The sequence below is a fragment of the Sardina pilchardus genome, chromosome 10 (assembly GCF_963854185.1).
Source record: "Sardina pilchardus chromosome 10, fSarPil1.1, whole genome shotgun sequence".
In the NCBI taxonomy this organism is placed as follows: Eukaryota; Metazoa; Chordata; class Actinopteri; order Clupeiformes; family Clupeidae; genus Sardina; species Sardina pilchardus.
The window spans coordinates 23,952,645-23,971,032 of record NC_085003.1 but is presented as its reverse complement, the minus strand read 5'-3'; the positions used below and the strand labels follow the sequence as shown (position 1 = coordinate 23,971,032).

The 18,388-nt window shown below is 50.0% G+C and overlaps 2 protein-coding genes across 4 annotated transcripts in view; both read left to right on the top strand.

The window, feature by feature from the left end:
• Window positions 1–4,620: 4,620 nt before the first annotated feature.
• Window positions 4,621–5,535, top strand: LOC134093442 (neuron navigator 2-like; the record flags this gene model as incomplete). Its single annotated transcript, XM_062546493.1, has 1 exon — window positions 4,621–5,535. A coding segment is annotated over exon 1 (915 nt), but the record flags the coding sequence as incomplete, so codon positions are not given.
• The window catches only part of nav2b (neuron navigator 2b), a 67,095-nt gene continuing 54,235 nt past the window's right edge, over window positions 5,529–18,388 (top strand). For all 3 annotated transcript variants that reach the window (XM_062547176.1, XM_062547174.1, XM_062547173.1), the window contains exons 1-4: window positions 5,529–5,543; window positions 5,918–6,024; window positions 11,345–11,453; window positions 12,775–13,146. In XM_062547176.1, coding sequence (XP_062403160.1) covers window positions 5,536–5,543; window positions 5,918–6,024; window positions 11,345–11,453; window positions 12,775–13,146 — 596 coding nt within the window. In that variant the 5' untranslated portion in view covers window positions 5,529–5,535. The remainder of the gene's footprint in view (window positions 5,544–5,917; window positions 6,025–11,344; window positions 11,454–12,774; window positions 13,147–18,388) is intronic.

Sequence of the window (18,388 nt, the reverse complement as noted above, 5' to 3'; positions counted from 1 at the left end):
CCACAGCCATTTTTATTTGTGTTTATTCATGTGAGGGAGACTTTTATACATTTCAGCAGCGGGGGCAAGAACAACGGGGGGAACTGAACTGTCCATCTCACTTAAACACGCACAAAGGAGACGCGCTTTCTGTCCCTCTCTCAGCGCGGTGCCGTTAGATCTCAGAGGGAGCGATTCAGAGTCGTCCACAGCGCCCGGTCGACTGATTCATACACTCTGATTCATGGACCACTCTGAGGTGTTTGTTGTACAGATGACCGGTGTGTTTGTATTTACATAAATACTGTCATCTATTTACCACACTGAGGTGTTTGTTGTACAGATGACCAGTGTGTTTGTATTTACATAAATACTGTCATCTATTTACCACACTGAGGAGTTTGTTGTACAGATGACCGGTGTGTTTGTATTTACATAAATACTGTCATCTATTTACCACACTGAGGTGTTTGTTGTACAGATGACCAGTGTGTTTGTATTTACATAAATACTGTCATCTATTTACCACACTGAGGAGTTTGTTGTACAGATGACCGGTGTGTTTGTATTTACATAAATACTGTCATCTATTTACCACACTGAGGTGTTTGTTGTACAGATGACCAGTGTGTTTGTATTTACATAAATACTGTCATCTATTTACCACACTGAGGTGTTTGTTGTACAGACGACCAGCGTGTATGTGTTTACATAGATACTGTCGTCTGGTTCAGCCCTTCGTTTATCTTTTACTGAATAAACTTGAAGTCTTTTTTCTCCAGTAAAAGAACACTTGTTTAAACAGAAACTGTTAGACTGTTTACCAGGTATAAAAATAGCCACGATGATCTATTTAACTGTACATCGCTGAAAGTTCTATTCAGATTAATTTCATGGACAGATAGCAACTTTTTGTTGAATAGCACATGCTACAAATAGCTCTGCTAATTACAGTGAGTGTAGTGATGACATCTTGCAAATCCACATTGGAATTCTTTGGTTAATGTGTCACTCTGTATTAGTGACCATGCAAACTACAGTCAAACGAATTTCACTCCCACAGAACTCCCACACCTCCTTCAGTCTGTGTGTGTGTGTGTGTGTGTGTGTGTGTGTGTGTGTGTGTGTGCCATGTTGATGGCAGAAGCTGTTTCTGGTAGTGTGTGTGTGGTAGGAGGAGAGCCCATGGTGCGGTGGATGTCATCAGCCCCAGTCCTCGACCGCTCTCCGTAGCCGAGTGTGTGTGTGTGTGTGTGTGTGTGTGTGTTCGCTCCAGCCTCGTTTGTCTGCTCCCCCCCTCCAACAGAAATGTTAATTGTCCATCATAAAACACAAGTGTTGAGAGATAAATGGTAACATGTGCGGCAGGAGAAAGCGCTGCCATGTGGGAGCTTTTCAAAGCTACCACCTCCGCTGGCCTGGTGGTGCTGCCTGGTGGTGCTGCCTGGTGTGGCCCTAAACCCAATATGGAGAGAGAGATGCCGTGTGGCCCTAAACCCAGCCTTTTGGGCTTTTGGCTTTCCACATGTTGGCAAAGTTTTTTCGCTGCAGTTTTTTTTTATCTGTGAGCTGTGAACTCTCCACTTCTGTCCGCTCACTGTCTCTGGAATTGGGGGAAGCCAGACGAGTGTTGTGTCCCTCGCTTGTTTATTTGAAGTGCATTGATAATTTGACCCAGTTACTGTGGTTACTGGGGCTAATTGGCATCGGCAATGCTTTGTAATTAGAACCAGCGATCCCAAATACGTTTGTTTGCGCCAATAAGGACACCACAGGTTTTGGTCAGCCTTGTGTACTGTATAATCTCGGCAAATTCGCTTATTGGTCAATTTGGGAATGCAAATAGCGGTTCTTATGCTCCTATTTGTGAACTCAGTATGGTGATGAGCATGAAGATACATCAGACATTTTTCTCAAGTTGGATTACCATTATTGCTAAAGTTGTAGTTTGTTTGTGTGTGTGTGTGTGTGTGTGTGTGTGTGTGTGTGTGTGTGTGTGTGTGTGTGTGTGTGGTGAATTTACTGTGTGAACCAATGTGACCATCCAGTCTGACGTGCTACTTTTTGTCATGCCACTAAAGGAGGTTATTTGTTGTGTGAGCTCTGGAGTGAGGGTGACTGTGGGTGGGTGGGTGGTGGGTGGTGGTGGGTGGGTGAGGGTGACTGTGGGTGGTGGTGGGTGGGTGGGGGTCGTGGGTTTGTAGGCAGCTGTGTGAGGTCACAGCAGAACAGCCAGGCTTTGATTTACTCAGCAAGGCACTTTGCCTAGGCACTCGCTAAACACACACACACACACACACACACACACACACACTTCTGCCTCACTTCCTTCAACAGTTTGGATTTGAAATTTCAACTGGAGGCCGTTACATTTTCTCTCCAGTCCAGTGAACTCCATGATAGCGCCTAGCCCACCTTAGAGTTGGTGTTCTCTCTGGTTAGGGGTGTGCTGCTGTTGTATTTGGATATTGTTGGTTTTCTGTGGGTGGTTGTTTATGTGACAAAGAGGTGAGTGGAGTGTCTTTAGAGACAGCTGAACTTATCAATAATACTTTGTCGTTCTTTTTACACAGACCATGAAACTCAGTACTTGTAGTAAACTGACTTCTAACCCTTATCGATAGATAGATAGATAGATAGATAGATACTTTATTGATCCCCAAGGGGAATATCGTAGTTTTCCTTTTGTGATGTTCGGTATGTTAGTCTGTACTCTCTGGTATTAGTATGCTGAATAGGAGCTGCATAATACAGAGTGTCCCTTGATTACGTGTCGACGTCTGTAGGTAATCACTGCTGTTGTGTCCTTGCATGCCTGTCTGTAAAAGACTTTGAACTGCTGCATTCCCTGCGTGCACAGGATGTTTCATGGCAGATGTTTCATTTCGCATTAGAAGGCCGAGCACACTTTTGATATGAACTGTTGGCACTTGGCAGTGTTGTTGCTTAGTGGGTGACATTTGCGTCGGTAATCACAGACCTCTAAGGTTCGTCAGATTTAAATGGCTTACGGCTATTATCCGAATCAAACTTGCACAACTGCAGCTGCAACTCCTCAGCCACGACACATACAGCCTGTGGCCTTTCCAGGAATACACCGGTACACTTTCAGTGATATGAAAACAACACTGGTGCCAGTGGTGTATTTGCTGTGTGGGCAATGTGTGTGTGTTTGTGTGTGTGCGTGTGTATGTATGTTATGGTTATGGTTATGGTTATGGTTATGGTTATGGTTATGGTTATTTAGCAGACGCCTTTGTCCAAAGCGACATACAAATAAATAACAATACAAATTAAATAACAGTGAACAATTACAAAAAAGGAGAATAGCAATATTATCAATAAAACAATCAATTAAGCACTAACCTAATGAGAAATAAAACAATGAAATGAGAATAGCAATCAAATAAGTCACTCAGTTAATTATATAATAACAATAACTATAGGGTATGGCTAAATTTAAGGACAATAGCAGAATAAATGTCAAATTCTAACAATGGACAAATTATAACAAAACAATACTATTATACAAACCATAACACATAACAAACGCTCAAAAGACTAAGTGCATATTAAACAAATATGCCTTAAGACCCCTCTTGAAAGATCCAAAACTGTTGTATGTATATACTGTGTGTGTGTGTGTGTGTGTGTGTGTGTGTGTTTGTGTGTGTGTATGTATATACTGTATGTGTGTGTGTGTGTGTGTGTGTGTGTGTGTTTGTGTGAAATGTGTGTGTGTGTGTGTGTGTGTGTGTGTGTGTGTGTGTGTGTGTGTGTGTGTTCTGCTGAGGGGGAGGAAGCTCTCCTGTCCTGTCCTGTAGCGAGTAGCGATGTGTATCTCAGGCAGACACTGCTGACTCAGGGGGGAGTAGGCCCTTAATCCCGGGGCCGGCCCTGTGGCCACAAGCTCCCAGAGATCGCTGTCTGCTCCAGCCTCTCAGCCCCCACTGACCACCACTCCTCTCCACTCCTCTCTACTCCTCTCCTTTTCACTCCTTTTCACTCCTCTCCACTCCTCTCCTCTCCACTCCTCTCCTCTCCTCTCCACTCCTCTCCTCTCCTCTCCACTCCTCTCCACTCCTCTCCTCTCCTCTCCTCTCCACTCCTCTCCTCTCCACTCCTCTCCACTCCTCTCCACTCCTCTCCTCTCCTCTCCTCTCCACTCCACTCCTCTCCACTCCTCTCCTCTCCTCTCCTCTCCACTCCTCTCCACTCCTCTCCACTCCTCTCCTCCTCTCCTCTCCTCTCCACTCCTCTCCTTTTCACTCCTCTCCTCTCCTCTCCTCTCCACTCCTCTCTTCACCTTGCACTGACGCTGGACCTCTCTCTGTCTTTGTCTCATTCTGTCTCTCCTTTCTCCACGTCTCTCTCTCTGTCCCCACCTGCCTACCTGTCTATCTGTGCCCTCCCACTCTTTCTCTCTCTCTTTCTCTCTCTCTCTCTCTGTCTCCCTCTCTTTCTTTCTCTCTCCCTCTCACAGAGAGAGCTGCTGCTGCGCCGTCGTCTCCGGCGATGGCCGACTGCGGGCCGGTCCACACCTCCAGTCCTCAGCCCGGCGGTGGTGGTGGCAGTGGCGGCGGCGGTGGCAAACCGTGGCGGAGCAAGTCCCTGAACGCCAAGCACAGCTCCACGTCGCCCATGCTCTCGGTCAAGCAGCCGGGCAGCGGCGCCCTGGACGCGCCGCCCAAAGTCATCGCCCAGAAGTCCATGCTGGAGAAGCTCAAGCTCTTCAACAGCAAAGGCGGCTCCAAGGCCTCCCCCAGTGGTGGTGGTGGTGGTGGCGGTGGTGGCAGTGCTGGTTGGCTCCAGCAGGGGGCGCCAGAGCCGGACGCAGTCGAGGCGGACGCCCGGCCGGAGACCCCGGGGAGCGCGTGCGGCAGCCAGCCGGACGAGGCGGACGGCGGGCACCCGAGGCCCTCCAGCCGGAGCGCCGACACCAGCCCCAAGCTGGCACTGAGGGGCATTGCCCAGCGCACGCTCAGCCGAGCCCTCACGCCCAAGAAGAGCGCCCTGAAGAAGGACACGGAAAAGGAGAAGGAGAAAGAGAAGGAGAGGACCAGGGCCAGGGAGGGCTCGTTGGGCCGGGCCACCACCCCTGACCAGCACGTCCGGGAGCTCAAGTCTCCGGATTCGGGCACTTCGACCCCCGAGCTGAAGAAGAGCTCCTCCCTGCCCAAAGGCGGCAAGGCTGGCAGCAGTGCCAAGAAGGAGAGCTTGTCTGTGGCCCGCAGTGGCATCCCCAAGCCGGGGGCGAAGGGCGCCAACACGGGACGTGGCTCAGTGGCGCCCTCCTGTGGCAAAGACGGGGAACGAGGCCACGGTGGCAAGCCCAGCGCGGGGCTGTCGGTGCACAAGGGGCAGCCAGACAGCAGCACCTCTTCCTCGTCCAGTCTGGCGTCCTCGGAGGGCAGGGCCTCACAGACCGTCGCCGTCAGCAGCTGTGGCCCCCTGGTGGCCAACACCGGTGCTGCACAAGCGTCTCCAGTCAGTGTGGAGCTGCCTCACCCTCAGCAGCACCACAGTCACCCCAACACTGCCACAGTGGCGCCCTTCATGTACAGGTGGGGCTCTTTCTCACACTGATGGGAAACACTTGACACTTTGAGTGGCCTATGGCATATACAGTATATATATATATATATATATATATATATATATATATATATTTTGTCTTATTTATGTAATCTGATCTCACTTTCTCAATTGCCCAAGGCAAATTTCTCCACCTAGGAAACATTAAAGGCTCATCTTATCATCTTATAAATAAATGTTTACTTCATTTTCCAGTGGAATTTCAAAAGCTTGTTGTTGTATGTTGTGTTTCTGTCAAAGTTAAATCGATAAACTTCTGCTCCATGGTCACAACAGTGCACAAATTACTGTTTATTGAGGTTTTTTTAAAAAATGTTTTACATAATTTGTTTTTGTTGTTTAGGTCACAGACGGATATCGACAAGTCAGGCTCGTTGGCCGGGACGGAGGGGTTTCCAGAGCCCCTGGTCCTCTGCAAGTCACTCCACACGTCTCTGGAATTCCTCGCAGGTGAGATGGCATCTGGGTGTATTGCATATAAGAGGGAGAGGGCTGTTATCACAGCCTGCTCATACAGTATACAGAGTGAATGAGGGCCGATGTGAAGCTGGGCAGTTCAGTGTGGTCTTGTAGCTCCACTGGAGATGAGGAGAGGAGCGTGCTATTGAAAAGAATGAGCACATCCACTTAACTGGGATCAATAAAATAATGGCAGAATTGATGGACGAAAATATACATTTCTGTGCTTTGGTTTATGCTATGTGTGTATGTACAGTATGTATATATGATGCAGTTGGCCAGGTCGTCAGGTTATGGCACACAGACATTCATCTGATCTGACATGGGGTGAGTGAGCTGGGTTGTGTGGCTACCGGCCACTACATGGGGTGGGTGAGCTGAGTTGTGTGAGTTCTGATCACTACATGGGCTGTTTTAGCTGGGTTGTGTGACAACCAGTCACTACTTTGTGTGCTTAAAGACAGTTTCTCGTTACCACTGCGTGTGTGTGTGTGTGTGTATGTGAGTTACCATTGCTTGTCCTAATGTGCAGATCAGTAAAGAACTCACTGTAGCTAAACTCACTGAGCGGTCGGTACACTCAACGCACCCGACTTGTCGTGCGACATGTTGACGTCACGGGGAACGTTGTAACCATGTATACTTGCGCGTGGTAGTCGCGACACAATTTGCAGTATTCTCCTGAACAGAGGCACGGTATCCATTGACGTTAATGGCAGTAGCAACTAGCTTCTTTGCTGATATTTCAGACTTAGCTTGCACAACTGAAGGATTAGCCTACCATCTCGTTTATGAGATGAGTGTAATCTCCCTAAATGGAAAGATATTTTTTTTTTTTTAGGTCTAGCAGATATCCTTTGGTTGAAAATAAATCTCTTCCTTACCTTTTGCTGGAATGCTTATGTGCCTCGGTCCTAGTCCTCCCCCTAATATCCTCCTGTTGCAACTCTCACTGGTAACTTCGTTAACTTATCCAACGTGGTTCACGACTGTAAACAAATCAGTCATCCAAACGGCAACTCTTGCTGCAGCCTAGCCAAGTTAACTTCCCACTTCTCAAACTTACTATTATTCAAACTTCATGACTACAGTCGTTTTAAAAATGAATGGGCTTATTTAAGATGTTGGATAGGCTATATGATAATGCCTGAATGTGGTTTATGTGGTTGATGACTGTAGAAGGACACTGGCTCCGTGAGCTTGGCTTCAATCTCTTCCTAGTTGTTGTGCGAGGTTGGCGCGCGCGGCTGATATCAAATGTTCGGTGCGCGACAGGTCGGCGCGCGGCTGAAATGTGGCTTGCGACACAGGAAATTACGTCATTTTGACGTCACATTGGCGCGCGACAGGTCGGGCGCGTCGAGTATACTTCTAGCTTTAGGCAGACTACTGTGTGTGTGTGTGTGTATGTGTGTGTGTGTGTGTGTGTGTGTGTGTGTGTGTGTGTGTGTGTGTGTGTGTGTGTGTGTGTGTGTGTGTGTGTGTGTGTGTGTGTGTGTGTGTGTATGGGTAGAAAAGAGAACTCACTGTAGAGAAGGCTGTGTGTCTGTGAGTGTGTTGGGTGTGTTTGTGTGTGTGTGTGTGTATGTGTGTGTGTGTGTGTGAGAGAGAGTTACCGCTGCTTGTCCTAACTGTGCACATCAGAAAAGAACTCACTGTAGCAAAGTGTTCAGTTGTAGCAGTGCAGAGGCTGCCTTGGGTTGACCCTGTCTTGACAACATGTACCTTTTACATTGTGCATTCTGTGTCTGTTTCTCAAAAAGTGTTTTGAGGAATGTTGTGGGTATCAGTAAGTCTTTGGGAGGAGGTTGTTTTTGCCCAGAGTAGACTTATGTGACAGCTAAGAAACTGAGAGAGAGAGAGAGAGAGAGAGAGAGAGAAAGAGAGTAAGAGAGAGAAAGAGGCAGAGAGAGAGGGAGAAAAGGAGAGAAAGAGAGAGAAAGAGAGAGAGAGTCGATCCTGAGCAGAGTGTGGTTGAATGGAGAAGAATAGGCTCATCTACATGTTAAAGGCTATGGATGGCAGGGAGTTGCCAGGGGATCCTCACACAAGTTTGTGTGTTTGTGTGAATGTGTGTGTGTGTGTGTGTGTGTGCCTGCGCATTTGTGTATGCGTGTGTGTGTGTGTGTGTGTGTGTGTGTGCATTTGTGAGTGTGTGTCTGTGTGTGTGTGTGTGTGTGTGTGTGTGTGTGTGTGTGTGTGTGTGTGTGTGTGTGTGTGTGTGTGTGTGTGTGTGTGTGTGTGTGTGTGTGTGTGTGTGTGTGTGTGTGTGTGTTTGTGTGTGTGTGTCTGTGTGGGGGGGGTTTGTGCGTTTGGTTTGGTTTTGGTTGGACAGCTTCCTTTTTCTGGACTGTCAGAGCTCTGTGTAGAGTGAAAAACTCTCTCCACAGGGGAAGTAGACAGCTCAGGGGTAGGTGTGTTATATTTTTCCCCTTCTTTCTCTCCCTGTCTCGCTCACACACACACACACACACCACACACACACACACGCACGCACACACACACACACACACACACACACGCACACACACTCTCATACACACACCCTCCTTTTTCCATGGAGAGAGAGCCGACCAGAGGAGTTTTTTCTGCGCGGACGGACACGCTGCATTCTCCTTTTCGGAGGGAAATAACTATTGCAGTATGTCACCGCCATGAGCCCCTCCGCCAGCACTGGTGGCTCCTGAGAGGGAGAGCGGGACAGACAGACAGACGCACAGACAGAGGCACAGACGGGGGAGAGGAGAGGAGACGAGCGGAGAGGAGACGAGCGGAGCGGAGAGGGGAGGTCAGATGCGATGGTGCCCCGCAGGAGGAAGAGGAAGGAGCATCCCGCCAGAGGGGACGCCGAGAGGGGGAGTCCGAGTCCGGGTCACTCGGCCAGCGGTCACTCTTCCCACACGGACGCTCGCGCTCCGCAGAGGGGCTCCACCGGAGGAGCGACCCAGACCAGCGTGGTGCCCAGTGGCGCCGGTGCCAGTGCTGCTGCTGCTGCTGCCCGGGCTCCAGGCTGCTTCGGCCTGCCTTACCCGTCGTCCAGCTGCATCCCGGTGCTGCCCAGAGCCCCAAGCGGCATGGACGTGGATGTGGACGTGGACGTGGGCGCTGCCCAGGGGTCTGCTGCTGCGATGGAGACAGGCACGCCTGCAGAGGGCGATAGCGAGGGAGAGAGGAGGTGGAGGGGTATGGAGAGGCGGAGGGGTGAGGAGGTCGGGGGTGGAGGTGGAGGTGGAGGTGGAGGTGGGGTTGAGGGCAGAAAGCGGGTCCGCGGCGGCAGGCGTGTGGAGTGGGACCGGGCGAGCGGTCAGGAGGTGTCCAGGCGTCTGTACCAGCTGCGTCTGCGGCAGACACATGTGTGGGAGGGCATCGCCAGCGTCAACCAGGAAATCCTCTTCACCATGCTGGACATACAGCACAAGCACCACTGTAAGCATGTGTGTGTGTGTGTGTGTGTGTGTGTGTGTGTGTGACTGTTTGAGTGTGTCTGTGTCTATCTGTGTTGGTGTGTTTTGGGGTATGTGTGTGACTGTGTTTGAGTGTGTCTGTGGGTGTGTCTGTGTTTGAGTGTGTTGGTGTGTATGTGTGTTTATGTGTGTGTGTTTATGTGTGAAAGAGAATGAGAGAGCAGCTATATAAATGCATATTTGACCGGTGGTATTGTTGCTAGCACTTTGTTTTGTTTATATCCTCCCCAACGTGCCGTTGGCCGGCTTATTTTTGCAAGTGCAGGAAAGCGGCGAGGTCAGCAGCACACACATCAAAAGGGCCCTTTTCTGAGAGCCAGTGAGCCACTGTAAGGATTTAGGAGCGCTGTAAAGGGCAGGTTTAGGGCTGTGAATGGGCTTGTTTGTGCTCTTGCAGCCTGTTGGAATGCCTGTGCTAGCTGGCGCTCTCCCGGCCTGTCTCACTCTCTCTCCTCTCTCTCTTGCTGTCTCACTCTCTCCTTCTCTCTCTCTCTCTCTCTCTCTCTCTCTGTTCTTTTCACTTGCTCTTTCTCTCCCCTCCCTTTCTGCTCTTCTCACTCTTTCACTCCTCTTTTTACGCATTTCTCCGTCTGTTGAATTACCTCTCTCTCCCTCTCTCTCTCCTTCTCTCTCCCTCTTTCTCTCTCCTTCTTTCTCTCTCCCCCTCTCTCTCTCCTTCTTTCTCCCTCTCTCTCTCTCTCTCTCTCTCTCTCTCTCCCCCTCTCTCTGTCTCTCTCTCCCTCTCTTTCACCACTCTCATGCGGCGGGTGGACGTGCGTGCGTTGCTGGCTCCCAGGCTGCCTGTGTGAGGTGGCTTCTGAACCGCCCCACAGCACCACCTCCTGATCTGCCTGTGTTTAATCCCAGCAGCCAAATCCCCTCTCATCCTCAGCAGTCCATGTGAGCGAGGGAGGGCAGAGAAGGAGTGCGCAGAGGGGAGGAGAGAGAGGGAGGGGGAGAGAGAGAGAGAGGGAGAGGGAAGGAGGGAGAGAGGGAGTGTGAGAGAGAGATGGAGGGAGGGAGAGAGAGAGAGGGAGGGAGGGAGGGAGGGGGAGGGGGAGAGAAGGAGAGAGAGAGGGGTTGAAAGAGAGAGGGTAGATGACTTTTCTCCCTGAGGAAAACAAATAGATGTTGGGAGTTATGGCGAAAGGTCAAACGTTGTGCTTCCTTGTTTGAGCAAGAAAGAAGAAAGAAGACAAAAACCATCACCACTTCCTTGCCCTGTGACGCACACGAGCGCATCTCACACACACACACACACACACACACACAGACACACAACACACACACACAAATGCAAACATTGTGCACTGTTGATGGAACTGTGTTGTGTTGCCTTGTGTGGCTGTGGTTTTGAATTTGCATCAGCACCAGAGGACTTGTTTTTGTTGTTCCTGGAATGTGTCCTGCGCTCCTCTCTGGGCTGACGGATGTGTGTGTGTGTGTGCTCGTGCGCCAGGAGGAGGTGAGTGAGTGACAGCGTTTCTCATCAGCGCTGGGAAGTTCGGCTCGCATTTTTGGAGTGTCTGGAAGTGTCTGTGTGTCACGACATGCCTACAGGATTGCTCCAGCTGTTCTGTGGTGAAGTAGCCTCAGCTTCTCCTCTCCCCCTCTCTCCCTCTCTCCCTCTCTCTCTCTCTCTCTCCCTCTCTCTCTCTCTCTCCCTCTCTCTCTCTCCCTCCCTCTCTCTCTCTCTCCCTCTCTCTCTCTCTCCCTCTCTCTCTCTCCCTCCCTCTCTCTCTCTCTCCCTCTCTCTCTCTCCCTCCCTCTCTCTCTCTCCCTCTCTCTCCCTCTCTCTCTCTCTCTCTCTCTCTCTCTGTGTTTCATTCTCTCTGGTCTGCTCGCAGGTGAGGACCCTGAAGCCAGGCGCCTGCGGACAGTGAAGAACATTGCTGATCTGCGGCAGAACCTGGAGGAGACCATGTTCAGTCTCCGAGGAACTCAGATCAGTCACAGGTAGGACAGTCCACCTCTCGCTCAATTGTTTTGCATGGCAATGTTTGTCTGTGCGTTTGTGTGTGTGTTTGAGTTAGTTTGTGTGTGTGTGTGAGTGTGTGTGTGTGTTTGTGTGTATTTGTAGACTTCGTCCATGGAGCGCAGAATGTTGCACCAAAATAGCTAGTCTCTCATTGTGTGCGCTTTCTCACAAGCTCATAAATAACTCGAGCTGTTCGCTAAACCTAAAAACCAGGAGGTATCGGTTGGTTAGAATAAAGTGTTTTTATTGCTACAAAGAAAAGGTGAGGGCTTGTGTATGTTTGTGTGTGTGTGTGTATTTATGTGTGTATGTTTCTGTAAGTTTCTGTGTGTGTGGAAAAGGGGGGGGGGGGGGCGTCTTAGTGAGGTCACTCTTTTTCTATTGTTATAATCCTTGAAAAGCTTAAAAGCTTCATGCAAGTCATTCACAGGGCACAGACAGAGAGGGCTTTCTCTGCCACCCGAGCCCACCCCACCCCACCCCAGCCCAAAGTACTGTAACTTGGCGTGGCTGACATGGCAGCTCACAAAGGCACTTCAAATGACTGCTGGGGCGGGAGTACAACATGACATTAATTATGGGGGCGGCCGCGATAGCCAAGTGGCTTTTTGGGGAAAATGTGCCCCCATTGTTCTCCAGCCTGTGAAACATTTCATTCACGGCTTGAACTTGAGCCTTTGGGAACATGAGAAACTCAGGATGGGGGCTTCACAGGTTGTTTGGATGATTGGCAGGCAGACGCCCCGGGGGGGGGGTTATGTGGAGGGGGGGTCGGCTGGTCAGTGGGTTTTGTCTTTGACGGGATGAGTTTGATGGGTTAGCCTTGGAACGCTGGCCGTGAAATTGACTCAGAGGGGGGGGGGGGGGCAAGTGAAAGCGCTTATCCCAACCTCCCCCCAACACACGCTTTCAGCAGCCTCATTAAAAGATCATCTCATTTCTACCGAGGTCAATAAGAAGCATTTGCATGGCACATTTATTTGGACAATGTCTACTGGAGAATGACAATGTATTGAAGTTAAACAACACACACAAAAAATGGAGATAAACATGGTGTGTGACTGTGTGTGTGTGTGTGTGTGTGTGTGTGTATGTGCTTGTCTGTGTATGTTCTGGGTGATTATTGAAGGCCTTTTGAGCCATGGCCACCTAAGGCACCCTAGCAAGTGATTGACAGGTTCAGTGCAGCATGGGGATGCCCCTCTCAGGGCACTTCAGAGTGAAAGCCCCCCTCCCCATATGAGCTCTGTGTGTGCACTGTTGCCCCTCTCATCTTATTACCCCCTCTCCTGCCCCCAGCACCCTGGAGACGACCTTCGACAGCAGCGTGACCACAGAGGTCAGCGGGCGAGGCGGCGTGCTGGGCAGCCGGCCTGCCTCCACGCTGCCATGGCGACAGGGTTCGTCCAGTCCCCGGCTGCAAGCGGGCGACGCCCCCTCCATCGGCCCGCGCTCCGGCGGGAACGCCGCTCGATTCGGCGGGAACGGCGGCCGCTATCAGCTCCACCACCGACAGACCAGCGCCGCCGCCATCGCCGGCGGCAACCCGCACCTGCCGGACATGGCCGAGGAGGAGCTGGACGCCTTCGCCGTGGAAACCGCCGGCTACATGAGCGACGGCGACATCCTGAGCAAACCCGTGAGCCGGATCGACACCATCGGCACCAGCGGGTGAGAAAGCGCACCCTCACACACTCCGCGCCTGGGCCCTAAACAACACCTACAGATCACTAGCAGAGCAGACGGTGTAATTACTAACGGCTAACATTGGGTCCAGTGAAGTCTGGGGAAGGCTTTTGAGTTTCCAGCAGCTTCCATTGAGAGGCTTTGAGTTCGTCTTGTAATCCAGCTGGATGCGTAATTGCAGAGATGATTGAGAAAGTGAGCGCACTAACAATAATTACGGGTTGTCTTCACTCTGCTCTCAAATTATGTTCAAGTGGAAGGTTTTTTTTTTTTTTTGGGCTTCTCATCATCTGTTGATACATAGCTTTTGAGGACAAAACCCAGCTTGATTTTCATACCATAGCTTGAGATGATTTCCTTTCCTTGGATATTTAGACAGACTAAAGGCGTTCTTTTCTTCCTCAGAACAGCAGCATTGTTTTTAAAACGCCTCTAGATGGCAGTGTTTCCTCACTAGCATGCTAGATTGGCTCCACTGGTGACTGCTCAAATGCATGTTTTGAAAAAAAAAAAAAAGCTCTGAATACCAGTTTATTATGGTTTCAATAACAGAATATTTCAGCAGTGTTTTTATAGCGGAGTAAAACAACGTGTCTGCGGGCCGCTTACCTGCTCCAGAGGGCTGAGTGCTTCTCTGTGTGTCTTTAGCCGCTGCTGCGGCGGGCCTCTAATCAAGAGCTGCAGCTCCACACGCCCCTGTGGAGAATCCCCACGCTGTGCCATGAGTGGCCAGCCACAGGCCTCCAGCCCTATAATCACGCCGGCCCGGAACGGCCCTGTTTGTCGAGCCGAGCGAGCGCGTCTCCTCTCCGCGCGGCTCTCAAGGGGGCTGGGAGCCCAGCCAACCCAGCAGCACAGCATCGCATAGCACAGCACCCCCCCCCCCCAGCACCCCGTCCTCCGTCCCCTCGGGGGAGAGCTGCATACTCCAGGAAGCGCTTCTGGCCCAGGCCGGCGCCACATCAGGGCCGGGTCCAGTCGCGTTCGGTTGTGAGTGAGCAGCTGTCCCAGCTGGTTCCTCCTCCGCTCGATGGCTCGAACGGTATTGCGGTGGCCGGCCGCGGCACGGAGACGAAAAAAAACAATGCGCTGTGTCCTGTTTGACCTCGTGGCCTCGGGTTCCTCGGATGTGCTGACGTCCATTTGAGTCCCGTGAGCGGTGGGACTGACCAGCACACAGGGGTCAGAGCCCTCCAGAGCGGGACTGGACCAGTTGGCATGGGAACAGCACTTGTGGGACCCTGCTAGGCCTCCACATAAATCACACACGAGGCCCTGCTCTACATTTCAATTTTGCATTCAGACATTTTTTTTTGGTTTTTGTTTTCTAATTTGGGTGCTGACGTTGAACAGATAGATGCAGTTCGAAGCCTCTGAGTGCTTTTTTTTGTTTCGTTTTTTGTTTTTTTAAAGCATCTCAAAGGAAAAATGAGCCTGTAGGGAGAATACCATAGAGGTATTCATGCCAGTTTGACTGCCGAGCGGAGTGGTGGTTTGGGTGTATGTACTTTGCGTGCGGTCGGAGAGCGCTGTGGAGTCGAAGGGTCATGGGAAATATTCCTGCTCGGGTCTCAGGCACGGGATGCGTTTTGCGGGGTGGAGGAGAGAGACGTGCCGGGCTTAAAGCAGGCGTATATTAAAAGTGAGCCCTATTTTTATGGCCGTCCCTGAGGAGATGGCCTGGCCTCTCGATCCTATGAGAAAGGCCCTTTGCGTTGGTTTCGTTTCTCGGTTTGCCATCTCCGTCTCTGTTTGTTGTCGCGTGCGTCTTTATTTTCTCTCTCATACTGGATAATGTTCTTCTTGTGCTCTGTTGGACGTTACCGATCTGTCTCTGTGTCTTTCCCTTTGTTGTCCCTCAGAGCCGGGACCACAGAAGTGTTTTGGTCTGTTGTTGTTTTTTCAGGTTCAAGCGCAAAAATGTATGAAGAGACAATGAGAGTAATCAGTGAGTCGCTGCAGTGCAGCGCGAGACGCCTCTTTTGGACAGGCTGCAGTACGTCTGTGGGCAGAGAGAGAGAGAGAGAAAGAGAGAGAGAGAGAGAGAGAGACAGAGAAAGAGAGAGAGAGAGAGAGCGAGAGAGATGTTTGTTGTTTTCCCTTCTCCCCTGTTTTCCTCCCAGTCGTGTCTAAACAGGCAGCATCATCATGACTATTCAGTTGTACGCATGGCAATCAAATACCAAGGTGATTCTGTCACCTTGAACCCACACAAAGAAAACAAAGCTCGAAAAACAAAGCTAACGTGATCACAGCAGTTGCACTTTTGAACCGAAGGACAAGAAAGGGTTTGTAAGGGCAGAGCAAACATACACAGCCTACATCTGACTTGCTGGGTCATCCGTTGGGTTAATGCCCACTCGCCATGTTGCTCAGTAACTTATGGTAATGGCCGCCCCACCTGCAGGAGGCTGGGCTTTTTCACCGCTATATCTATTCCTCCTGGCCAAACAAGTCTATTTGTACAGCACATTTCACACACAGTGCTTATTCAATGTACATTAGTCTATTGTACTGAATGAGTCAGACCACCACTTACTTAAAGTCAAATCAATACTGTGCGCTTTAGTAACAGAAAATGTCAATGAAAGCAACAGAACTGAACCAGACCAACACAACACAACTGAAAACGAAGATCTCCTCCAAAGGGATATGTGTTCTTTCAGATGATTGGTTGAGAGAGGAAGTTGCTTAACCCTTGTCAGTTGTCAATGTCCCCTAAGCCAGTGCCCTCCAGTCCTTTGTGCTGGCTTTGCACTTTTGACAAGAAATGAATGTCAGTTCATCATAAATCATAATTTGCTTTTGCTGGTGCTTGTCACCTGGGTGTTGCTGCTCCCTCCACTCCCAACAGCCCACATACACACACACACACACCTCTAACCTTCCACCTTTCACCTTTCACCCCTCCCCCGCCCTCCTCCACCGCCGAGTTAACCTGCCCGGCTGGTTACACAGCAACCGCACTTCTGGTTAACCGCTGACTCACCGTCTACACCGGCCCACATGAGCGACAGCCCGATCGCTCGCTGGTCTTCGCAGGAAATGAGGCGAGCATGTGCGTGGGCGGAATTAGCCGTTTAGCCAATCCACGTGTGTTGTGTGTTCAATTAATTGTTGCGAATGAGGTGGCAGGTGTGTGTGTACTGTGTATTCTTGAGCAGTTCTGAAAAAAACGACACAGGCAAAAATAGAAAGTGATTATTTTAGAAAGAGAACCAGTTGATTGAGGTCATTTAGCGTCAATTGAGACTTAATTGGCCCATGGGGTACTCTGTCCTCTGAGGAAATTGCTTGTCATTCGAGAGCCTTTGAATATCTTCACAAACACACTCTTTCCCCTCCCCCCCTTCTATCCACCCCTCCAGCCATCCCATAGCAGAGCTCATAGTCCTCAGCCTATTAACCCCAACTCTCTCACACACTCACACACACACACACACACACACACACACACACACACACACACACACACACTCACACTCCTGTCCTCCTCCTCCCCCTCCCCACCTCCACTCCTGTCCTCCTCCCCAGCCCTGGGCTGCGTTTGTCGTGTCCCTGCCGAAGGCCTTGAAGCTGTCCTCCCTGTTCTTTCTCTCTCTCTCACACACACACACACACACACACACACACACACAGAGTCACTCTCTTTGTGGGCTGAATGGTGTCTCCATCACTTCCCTGAGGAGAGGGGGGGGGGGGGGGGGGGAGAGCCGGCCCACTAGTTCATCTCCAGACTCAACCCCCCACCAAGAGGTATGGGAGAGTCCCTCTGGCTCCTCAGACCCTTGCCTGTGTGTGTGTATGTTGTGTGTGTATGTTCACACACACACACACCCAGCGTCTCCACACAAATGAGCGCTTCTCCACACGCATGCCGAGTTAAACACAGGCGTGGGCTTTGTGCTCAGAGTGGATGAGGACTTGTGGAAGTGGATTGGTGCTGTGGTGGCTGGACACAGCCATGGATTTCTGAGCTTCACGTCATTTCACTGAGGGATTGAAGTTTGGTGTGTTGAACTGTGTTGGCACTGCCCCAATGTTCAGCACAGAGAGGTATGTGGAAGTTATTTTGGTCTCGTGAATGTATTTTGAGTGTTAAGGCTTTTGAAGTACCAACATGAATCATCCTCTTGTGTCAAATTTGCTCTTTGAAACATGATGAAAAAGACTATTTCTAATTATTTTGAACTCTCACTTGTGAACTCTCACTGCTGCATTCTTCTTAAGTACATAAACAGCAAGTGCATTTCCTTTTCCCTTTAGAGGTCTGTGGAGTTTCTTAGTGAAGTAATCGGACGCGAACAATAGCCAAGTTAATCAGTAGACCCAGTGTTTGACCACTGTCTCGTTTCCTTTAAGAGACATGGCTTTTGTGAAGTGTCTCATGTGGCGTGTTCCAAATCCACGAATGACTTCATTTTGTTTGATCAACCAACGGGTCTGTTTTTGCAGAATTGTGTTCATTGTCACGAACCGGACTGGTAGTTTACATAAAGGAGGATACCCTTCTGTGACTCAGTGTGGAAATGCGTTTAGCTATTGCTTATATATAGAATAGCCACGCAGGGTTTTCCTGTTCTCTTTCTCACAGGACTGAGCACCTCTGAATGTGTGTGTTGAACAAGAATGCTCAAGCCCTCTCCTTAATCTGTTAAAGCATTAGACTAATCTTCACCGAGGCCCACAAACAGGCATGACAATTGATGTCCCAAGTAGTCCGTTTAAAATGGGTCAATATTTGGAAGTGGCTGGTGTTGACTGATTGCAAATGAGAGTGTTTGCGCTCTGGCAACGGTTGATTCTCTCAACCGCCCTCTGTATACAGTGGAATCAACATAGCCCTTTGTCATAAGGAGAAGCACAGGACAAAAGCAGTGTGAGGATTCAGACCTCGTTAATTCACCATTAGTTTAATTATTCTAATCAATTTAGCTTATTGCATGTCATTGGTATGATATCTGAAGGCTGTTCAATCATCTCAGTAATGGAACTGACTAGCCCAGCTGGATTGCGCAAGAGGGATTTTATTGTCCTTTAGAGATAAGGGATGGAGAAGCCATGTCTTTACAAGCACCTAATAGAATTTTAATGATCATATGAGGCATTTATACAACTACGCTGTGATTGAACAAACCAGTGACATTGGTGTATGTGTCTCCTGTGTGTGTGTGTGTGTGTGTGTGTGTGTGTTGTGTGTGTGTGTGTGTGTGTGTGTGTGTGTGTG